This window comes from Phaseolus vulgaris, chromosome 11, assembly GCF_000499845.2.
Source record: "Phaseolus vulgaris cultivar G19833 chromosome 11, P. vulgaris v2.0, whole genome shotgun sequence".
In the NCBI taxonomy this organism is placed as follows: Eukaryota; Viridiplantae; Streptophyta; class Magnoliopsida; order Fabales; family Fabaceae; genus Phaseolus; species Phaseolus vulgaris.
This window is the reverse complement of record NC_023749.2, coordinates 45,087,230-45,097,936: the sequence shown is the minus strand read 5'-3', so window position 1 is coordinate 45,097,936 and position 10,707 is coordinate 45,087,230. Positions and strand designations below refer to the sequence as shown.

General features: G+C 29.3%; 1 protein-coding gene across 2 annotated transcripts; it reads right to left on the bottom strand.

Annotated features, from left to right (window-relative positions):
• Positions 1-5,867: 5,867 nt before the first annotated feature.
• Positions 5,868-10,200, bottom strand: LOC137825467 (chromatin remodeling protein EBS). Of its 2 annotated transcripts, none has more exons than XM_068631143.1 (5): positions 9,970-10,200; positions 9,495-9,837; positions 8,938-9,006; positions 8,119-8,257; positions 5,868-6,158 (listed from the first exon to the last, which is right to left on the bottom strand). In XM_068631143.1, exons 1-5 carry the CDS (start codon positions 10,040-10,042, stop codon positions 6,153-6,155), a joined length of 630 nt encoding a protein of 209 aa, XP_068487244.1. In that variant the 5' UTR covers positions 10,043-10,200; the 3' UTR covers positions 5,868-6,152. The 2 variants fall into 2 exon arrangements, with proteins under 2 accessions (XP_068487244.1, XP_068487237.1); XM_068631136.1 differs by having other exon boundaries at positions 5,868-6,138.
• Positions 10,201-10,707: the final 507 nt, after the last annotated feature.

Here is a 10,707-nt window from a genome sequence, read left to right as displayed (position 1 = left end):
ACTCATTAGTCATTTTTAAAAGTCTCTTTAGATTATAAATAAGAGACTCCCATCATGTAATTTCTAGACTTGATTGTTATATGAAATTGTGTTTCTGAAATTCTAAGCACACTTTATCCAAGTCTCTCTATGATGATCATTGCATTCTTAGAAACTCAAGGAAGTTGGGCTAACCTCTTCCTTGGCCCTTGAACCTTGTAAAACTCACGCCCAAACCAAGAATATCCATGTCCATTCAGTGCTTCCTCCACAGTTCTACAAGTCTTTTACTGCCTTCCATCAATTTCATTCCAACACTCAAGAAGAATTGCATCAGAATCTCTAAAAGTCTTTGAAGAAAATGAGGATACATCAGACGATTCTGAATCTGATGATGAGGATCTTGAATTCATCACCTAGAAATTTAAGAAGATATGGAAAAAAGAAAAGAGGCCCTGCAAGGGACACAAAGTATAACATAGGAAAAACAATTTGTTACGACTACAACAAACCTGGACACAACAAGTCTGAATGTCTTGAACAAACAGAAGAAAAGGATAAGAAATTTTTTTTAAAAAAATAAGGGTTTAATGTCAACCTGGGAAGATTTACACCTCTCAGACTCAAAATCTTAAGAAGAAGCACATATCAGACTCAATGCCTTTTAGATATTGCTTTGCCTTTATATTTTTGCAGGTACCAAAAACTAGGGTTTGTGCTCTATTCAATCCCCTTTTCCTAAAGCGAATTGTACCTTCACATATATTTTCTCACTGGAGAGTGTTAGCGTTTTACGACATACAAATATATTCACTCTTTCCTAATTTTCTTATGTGAACACAATAGTGTTCTTCAATAATTGTTTTAAGGTTACAGAAAGATTGTGACAATGTTTCAGCACTTGATATTTGAATGTGTCTCTTATCTCCTTCTTCAAAGGATAACTTTATATAAAGCTTGGAAGGAGGATATGTTGCAAGTCCCTTTCTAACTATTGACAGCTTTTGAACTTAGATAGCTTTATCATTTTTGTATGTCAAGGGTGGATATAAAGGTGCACTAAATGTGCTCCATGTAGCATTAAATGACACTCTCCTCTTCAAGCAATATTTTTTATAGCTAACAGTACTTATCAGTGTTAGGTCAAATAGCTTTTACTCAAAACAAAGTAAGAGCATAAATCACACAAGGGAAATAGCTAAGCCAAAGTTAACATAAGCTTGTTTCAAGATGAATGTTGAAGCAAAATAACTTTAGTTCATATCCCAAATGATCTTGATGTATACTTTTGCTTTGCACAGATCTTGTAGGTAGACAAAAGACAAAGATGTTCAATGCAACATATTAGTAAGATTAAAGAATGATTTTGTTAGGTATAAGGTAACCTTTAGGCCTATGTGCACTTATCATCATATGAATGTTTCATTTATGATTGGATTAAAATCAACCCAACCCAAACTGACCTACTCATATATGGATTAGATTATGGGTTTAGTACACTACAAGAAAATCATGAAATAAAAACCAATTTTAGAGACAAAAAATAATTAGTTGCTATAGTGGCTAAATTAGAGATCATTTTAGAAACTAAATTAGTGGTATAGGTTATCTCAGACTCAATCAATACTCACACTTATACTTGTATTATGATAAATTGTGTGATGTTTTCCTTTTAATATCTTGAATTAATTTGAACAAACATGTTATGACTAGACTTAATACTTACTTAAAGTCTTAAATTAATTTATATAAAAATTACATTTTTTTAATAATCCAACCCAATCCAATATTTTTTTCTTGGGTAGATTATGTATTCAAATCCCACACAGCGGAAGCAGCAAACACCTCTTTGTGTAGAAATAACTTGATATAATACAATTCTAGAACCAATTCTCTAAAGATCACACAACTTTTCTTTCAAATACAAGAATAAGACTCACATTCTAATTAATTTCTATTTATTTATTTATTGTAAGATGATTATTTTTTCAGAAAATACCTTTTTCTATTCTTATCTTATTTAAAATCGAGTTTTTAAAGTTTTATATAATATCAATGACCTAATAAAAAAGAAAAAAGTAATTAGAAGTTGAAATATTAAGAGTTGTAAAGAAAAGAGGAGAGAGTATTGGGAAATGTAGAGGTAGTGAGAAAAGACAAAGATGGTGGGGACTGTAAGTGAAAAAGTAGATATATTGTGAAGTGTGTCCAACTGTGTCTGCATGCATTCAACGCTCAAGAAATTAAGGCCATTCAATTAATTCATGCATTTAAAGCCATTTAATTTCTCTGCCTCATCCTCTCCTCCATTTCTTCTCCTTCATATATTAATTCCTTTTTTTTTTGCTAAATCTTACTATTTTATACATTTTACTGAAGCTCAAATGCTACATAGAAAGCTCAAAAAAAATTAGGCTTATTAATATCTGGCTGTATTGGGATTATGTTTTGGTTTATGTTACATTTACTGTTAGGACAAATATTTTCTGGATGCTTTAATGGAATGTTTGTCTTAATTATTATGGAAAAATTAGGTTTAGGGTTATTCGTATTTTTCCGTGAAAGGAATGTGTGTGCTGATAAGTTAACTAATTTAAGATTTTTTTCATAGAGAATCTTTTCATTGGTATAATAGATCATCTTGTCTGTTGTTAGAATTCTTTATAAATATGTATGTATAGTTTTCGTTAACATATAGGTTTTGATCTAATTCCCATATTTTTGTATTTTTTATTTTTTTTAATAATATTTTTTTTCATATGATAGCAAATGATTGTTGTTACTTGAGGTGTCAGCATAGCTGAGATCTTAAGTTTCTATGCCTAACATGAAAGTTTTTATTTAAAAGAAAATCTTATTATTTTAATAATTAACGTGTGAAAAAAAAATCTGAAACCTCTCTCTTCTATGAACTAAACATTTTATATGAAAATGTTAACAACTTTTCAAAACCAAGATACTTTAAAAAGAAGTTGGATTGAAAAGGTTTTTAATAATAAATCTTAGTTTAACTATGTTTTTATTTCCTCGAAATTTGAATTAATTCTGGTTCTTGTTCCAAAATTAAAATAAAAAACTTTTTTAGTATCTTAAAATTGAAAAAATATATGTTATACCTAAACACTAAATTTAAAGTACTAAAATAATGATTTTTGAATTTAATATTTAAAATTTAGGATTTAACAATTGAGATTTTAGAAGTTAAAATCGTTTTTAATCACTCAAATTTAGTGTTTAAAAAATATAATCGAACCTAAAGTTTTTAACACTTCCTCATATTGCAAAGTAATAACATTATTTAAACATAATTAAAACTTTCACTTAAATTTAAAATAGTACTTTTTTATTTATTGTCTTTTAAAACTTTTGATAATTTTTTAAATTAACTCTCGTATTTTTCAATGTGATGATAATAATTTTATTTTAATATTATCCAACATAAATATTCAAACTAATTTAAATTATTTCATTTTTAATCTCAAATCAATTAAGTGGAGAAATAACTTTGAATTCAAGATGCTGACTAATTATGTGGAACAACAATGTTTATTATATCTTTAACTGAAAAAGGAAAGTTATGAACTGTATAAAAAATAAATAATTGTAATAATGGTTTGTTTAAATTAGGAATGAGAAAAGAAAAGGGTAAAAATTCATTTATCATTTTTATTTTTATTCTTGTTGACTGCGAAGTTTATACTTATTCTTGTTTTCCTCGAGTATTTAATATACTTGTATCTACATGCTCGTTTTAAACTATTTAAATATTAATTAAATATTTTTAAAAAAATAAAAATATATGATGTTGTTAAGGATTTAATGTCAAAAGGATATATTATTTTTTTTTAATGTCAAATTTTAAGAACGAAATTATAGTTGTATAAATCCTAAAATAGAATGTCAAATAGAAATTACACCACTGAATTTTCAAATTTTACATAAAAAGATAAACAAAAATAAAAAATATTTAAAAGGATTATAAATGATTAAATGTGTCTCTAGAAATAATTTAATTCTACAAAATTAATGTTTACATTTCCTAAAACTCAATAAATCATTAAAAAACCAAACAAATATATAAATATATAAATATATATATATATAATATGTAATTTAGGTTGTGAAAGAGAAAAAAAATATCCTAAAAATATGAGGAAACTTTAAGTTAAACAACTTAGTTAAACTAAAAAAAAAATCTCTAAAAGTAAAATTTTAATCTTTAAAATGATCTCTAATTTGGTCACTATAGCAACTAATTATTTTTTGTCTCTAAAATTGATTTGTATTTTATCATTTTTTTTGCAGTGATCCTTGACTGCAAGGTTTGTTTCGGTATGTCTAATAATCTCGCTTATGAATCAAGATCAATGTCATGTCATTTCAAAAACTTAAAGATCGACACATAGTTAATAAAATATTTTTATTTATTATGATAATTAGTAATATATATATATATATATATATATATATATAAATTAAGAGAATAAATATAAAGAATGTTGAATACAATTTTTTTTTCTCTTGAGAAAATATAATTCCAAGTAGTATATCATGTCATGAAAAGTAAACACAAGCAAGTGATTTTGAAGATTGAAATGAAACAAGTTAGCACGAAAAGAAAACCAGCTTTAAATAAAAGGGTAATAGGATTGTTTAACAAAATAGCAAAAGAATATTATCTAGTTAAAGTGGAACAAAAAGGTCAAAGAGAACAAAGAATACTATATGCTCTGTACTACTATAACCAATTCTTAACATGTACTAGGACAAGGCACATATGTATATTGAAACAATAAAAATTTCTTAAAGCCATAGCAAATGACAATGAGCATTGAATATTAAAGTTGTTTTGTATAAGATGGATCGTGCAGTGCAAGCTTAGATAATCTGGTTATGCGTTGTTTTACGTCAATAACGTCCATAAATATGCATGCATGCTGTACAAAAACATTGTGTGTGTGCATTCTATATATTGAATATTCATATCTGTGTCTCTAATCACTATGACTTAATCCACGACAACACATAACCCACCATTTTTTATTTCTTTTCTTTTTTTTTCTTTAACACGTCGTTTTCTATAGTTTATCATACATCGTTCTAAGTGAAGTTTTCTTGTCGGAAACACTTATATTATTTATATTAAATAATATGTACCTCTAGGCTTTAGCATTTGTACTTGAGGTAACTTAATTTTAATTTATGATGATAAATAAATAAATAAAAATAGTTTTATACCAAGTTAATACTTGAGATTAAAAATAATTTATGTACATTTTTTAATTTATAAAAGAAACTAATTTTAGGAAAGAAATAATTAATTACTATATTTAATTAAACTATATATATTATTTTATAGATTGAAAATGATTTATTAAATAAAATCTAGTTTTAGAGATATAATAATTAGTTATCATTTATATTAGATATTATTTTATAAATTAAAAAATTATTAACATGTACATAATTTTTATTATTAATAAAAATTTCTAAATTAATATATAAAGATAACTAAAATCTCGATATCTAATTATATATTAATTTTAAAATTGATTTTATTAGTAATAAAATTTACTTTAAATATAAAAAAGTAATTTATAAAATATATTTAAATATTAAAAAAAATCTATAAAATTATTTTATTTATAATTTTTAAAATTGATTTTTATTTAAAAATTGTTTTAGTAATGGCTTCTTAAAGATAAAAGTTGCGAGTGACCAAATTTATAGTAGATAATATTTTATATACAATAGTTAACACTAATAACTTTAATGATTATGAAAAAAAAAAATATACACAAGTCAAATGAAATTAGTGTTGACAAAAGTTGGTAATGATATTCGATTATATTAACTTTTAAAAGAAATGTTAAGTACCAAACGCAACATTTAAAACTAGGAACTTCTCTGTACTTGTAAAATATTAAAAGTATTTAAGGCTTGATGTCATCATGAGTTTGATGTCAGAGTAATAAAATCTAAGACAGATAGATACATAATATAAGGTGAGTCAAAATACATATATAAAATGTTTATAGCCTCTAGATGAAGAAGCTGTACAACACACAAAACCTACCAGAGCCACCCAAATTTATCAATCGCCTCACAATGTTCCCTTCTCCACCATTATGGTCATCTCTTCCGCCGCTTCGAATCCACCTGCATTCAAGGTTTCAAAACTGATTTCAAATTAGTGAGATCTACTCAAGAACTCAAGCTCTTGCAGCCACAAGAATTCTAAGTACAACAAATCCAAAACATTTTTTATAGAGTAAAGATATGTCCTAAGTAACAAAAACACTTTACTACAACCCTTTTCATGATTCAACAATCACCCCAGATTCAGTACTGTCATTGGCATAAAAAGGCACCAAGAACATGTGTTGAGAAATTAGAGGAAGATATAGCTTACATAATTTATACACAGATATTTCATTCAGAGAAATACAATCATATTTCTTACACAATACGCAGAGATAGAGGTAGAGACAGAGAAAAAGTTTTGAATTTACAATCTTGACTGCATATTAATATAATCTCAAAACACAGAAAACATTTTATTTCTTTTTCAGATGTAGATTGATGTTATTAGAATCCGGATTTGAATTAAATATCTTGCATATAACCAGATTAGGGACACTACAAATTAATATGAATTGTGTTTATCAAATAGGAGTTGTGCCATAACTTCAAAGATCTTATGCTTACTTCTCTAATAGATTCTTCCAGAGGGTAGTTGAATCACAAACATTTTATTAAGAAAGAAAATGTCAGCAGAAGAATGGTCATCAACCTAATGCCCCGTATAAACTTGTCTACCATAAAACAGACAAAATGAGGATCAAATTAAATGCATCAGGATAAGAACCCTATTGTGCTAGCTCCCCTATGAGTGAGTTTTATAAAATAAATCTGTAATTTTATGACAGTGATGAAACAATAACACGCCCCCACATCTATATCTCCCTCACAAAAATGGAAGTTATTTGGCTTTTCATAGCACAACTTAAAATTGTAAACATTTAGCCAAGACTAAATTTAGTCAAAATCACAATACAAGAGCCATCAAAGAAAGGAAAATTAGTTTTGCAACACTTAAAATGTGAATTTGTCAACAAAATAAAATGAAGTTTATTTGTAATAAAAACTATAAGTAACTAAGATGCAAATTAAAATAACAATGGAAATGATACCATCCATAAAGGAATTTAATGACCAGTGCATCCACCGTTTGAGAATGAGTTTTGTGATTATGAATAGATGCATGTTTGGATTTCAGTCGTAACTCCACTTCTTTAGCTTTAATAAAATTTCCTTGTTAAGTGCGCTTTTCTCATCTAGCTATTAGTTTTCCAACAAAACCAGCAGATTTTATATGTAAACTTTATTATTTCAAAATTATCTTCTGAATTGTGGATATAATGTCATAAGGGCATCCCACGAATCTGAGTATATATTGAACAACCACGAGAAAATGCAGATGAGTGTTACACAAAATGGAGGAACATATGAACAAGAAAAGAATGAATAAAAATGAATATGTAAGATAAATAAGGACATGTCTATCAGATAAGAGTACAACAATTGAAAATAACAGAGGTATATTTCAAAGAAAAGGCATAATAAGCACCCATGATCTGTAGATTATTTTAGCTATTCTGCAGTTTGAACTAATTATGCTTTGCAACATATCTGATTTCAAAAATATCCATAGTGTTTCAGATTAAGAATAGAAAAGAAGAAACTAAGAATGAACCATGCAAAATTTGATGTCAAAACAGGAGAAGTACGTATCAGACTGATTAGCATACACATGACAGGTCTGAGTCAAAAACACCAATATCCTTTTGGTTTTGCAATTATATGGCCAAAAAGGTGCTAACTAGTGAAAAACTAACATCAATATACGGCCAATTTCAAAACTACAACAAAGGAAATCATAACAAGCTGCACCAAGGTTAAATTTTTTAAAGGAATTTTTTTTCTCATCAATTTTTCAGTAATGCAAACCCATTACCCTCCGCATATCAGTGCCAAGGGGAAACTAAATAGTGGAAAATTATGTGTTAGTCGTATGCCATGAACAATAAGTAATGAGAATAAAGTAGTAATTATTTCGTATTGGATGTTAGAAATCACCTTGCCATCAGCTCCAGGTGATGCAGAAAATGTAGCTTGTGGTTTCTTCATATCATCATCAGATGAACATTCGGAACATACAAAATGATCTAGTTTCTTTGCTTCTTCAATAGTCATGCCCACGCAAGCAGGATGATACCTACAAGAAATCTACAAAGATTGAAATACGTGTTCTATAAGACATACAGCGATATCAAAAGATTTGAAAATAGACAATAGTATGATTCTTAAATTCATTTAGATTTAACACTCTTTCACGCCAATACAAAAAATTATGTCAGCAAAGTTGCAAATTGAGGCCATAAGTGCACAAGAATTTGCATCCCCAATATTAGATAAGCACCGATGTAAGAAAAAAACATATCTATGTATAAATTTCACAGCTGCAGATAAAATAATCAGCAGAATGAAAGGTTTCTTCATCGTCCAATTTACATTGGCTAACACATATACTGCATAAAAGAAACAAATGAACCAATAGTCACAATAACAACACCCACACTCACACACAAACACATTGGAACTTTTAGAGAAAAATAAAATTCATCTGTCACTTCAATTTTAGCCGTGAGTAGCTCACAACAAAATGGACAGTCTTTTATGTATTCACTCTTTCCTTCTTAGTTTCTCTCTTTAATTTTACTACAAAAGTAAAATGACCTTTCAAGACCAACATGCAAAAAGCTTGCAAAGCCAAGTTAGAAATTTTTATCCCTTCAACCCAGTAAATTACATCCACTGTTCAAATTCAAAACATACAAAATCAAAACTCCAAATTCAATAGTAGGAAACAAAGTAAGCAGAATACACTGATTTTACCAATCCTTGCACCCTTCACATTGTACCATGAGGTCATCCGGGTTATATGGCATCTCACACTTGCAGTACCTTCAAAACAAAAGCAAAAATCAACTTCCCCACGGTCAATAACCCAAAAAATATATTAAACAAGGATGAAATATATTTTTTGTCCCACAAAATATCCCAATAAAATTGTAATGGGTCTTTTTACCCATTATATTTACCAAAATTGAAGTACTTTCACTCACTCATCAGGTACTAAAAACACGTTTTTCTGTTAAAATGTATAAACTAGAAATGAATTTAATTTAAAGGCTAAAATCAGATACTAAAAGCACGCTTTTAAGTTAACAGAAAAGACTAAAACAATGATAATTTTTTTATAGAAAGTAAAAGCAATCACTAAAAACATGTATTTTCGTTAAAATATAAGGATAATAACAAATTAAATTGTTATAAAAAGAGTAAAAGCAAAGTACTAAAAGACCCAAAACATATTAAATTATCCGAGGGGACTAAAACCGGAGTTTGGAGATACTTTGAAGGAGAAAGAACGTATTTGAGAGGAAACTCACACAGCAACACGGTCAGGAGTGAAAGCCCCAGTTGCGGCCTTGTACTCAAATCTACAATAGTAATCCTCAGCACCCACATTCTCTAGCTTAGTGTAGTTCTTGAAAGAGTGCACTACGCACTTGCCTTCAATGGTGTGCGCACTCTGCACATCATAGTGGTCGGAGAGAAAAAGTTCTTTGGCACCATGGAACTGTCTGCGACCCCCAATGGACTCTTCGGGTCTGTAGTACCACCTGACACGCACCTTCACGTTGTTCCTGTTGTCCTGCTCGATCTTCTCCACGCGCGCCACGTAAGGGGGCTTGGACGTGTCGGAGGGCCGCATCAGAACGCAATCACCAGCTGCAGCACCAAAGAACCAAACGCTGTTAACGACAACCCCGCCTCAAAAAAACATGATGGGCAGCCACGAAAACGAGGAAAGGAACCGTTTTGAAGGAGAAAAACGCAAAGGGTCGTCGTTGTGTGTGTTACCTCGGACGATCTTGTTGGTTCCTCTTATGGTGTACGAGTCCAAGTCCTTTCTGCCTGGCCTCGTTTTCGCCATGCGTTGCGCGAAGGGCGTTTTGGGGAATGTGATTTTTTTTTTCTAAGGGCCTCTTGTTGTGTTAGAAGGAGAAGAAGAAGAAACGAAGAACCCTAAGGTGTGGGGAGGGGGGCAACACATTTTTTGGAGTCCAGATCCTCTCCATTTGTGAGGGAAATAGACATCTCCATTTCAGCAAACCTTTTAGTGACACGTGGATTCAAAGTTTTGAACGGCTGAAAAGAGAGAACTGGGGTTTAACACCTCATCTTTGAAAAGGGTAATGATGATTTGATAAGCCTGATAATGATATTAGCGATAGCCGATAACACAAGAAAAACATAAAACAGAAAATTATATTTAACTCCTTTATTTTCAAATTATGGCATATTTTTTTCAAGCCTTTTTCTTTTAATATTCCATGAGACATATTTTTAACTTCATGTTTTGTTTATTTTCAATAAATATAATTCTCATAAATTTCTATTGAGAGTGAAAATAGTTTAAAGATAAATAATTCTCATAATTTTGAAAAATATCTTTACTCAACTATACTGGTCGGATGTGCTCGGGGTCCTACTCGAACACTTAAGTCTATCTTGGCTGGACAGGTCAATACAGGGAAAATATTTAGCTTGTTCCAAGATAAATGGTAAGCCGAATGATATTTCGATAGGTTGGCCCAA

Bases quoted from the DNA above. Each gene is read 5' to 3' on its own strand.
- LOC137825467 (XM_068631136.1), bottom strand. From the start codon at position 10,042: ATGGCGAAAACGAGGCCAGGCAGAAAGGACTTGGACTCGTACACCATA. The intron at 9,838-9,969 runs GTAACACACACA...TTGGTGCTGCAG, and splicing joins AACCAACAAGATCGTCCGAG to CTGGTGATTGCGTTCTGATG. The intron at 8,258-8,937 runs GTAAAATCAGTG...GATTTCTTGTAG, and splicing joins TGTGAAGGGTGCAAGGATTG to GTATCATCCTGCTTGCGTGG.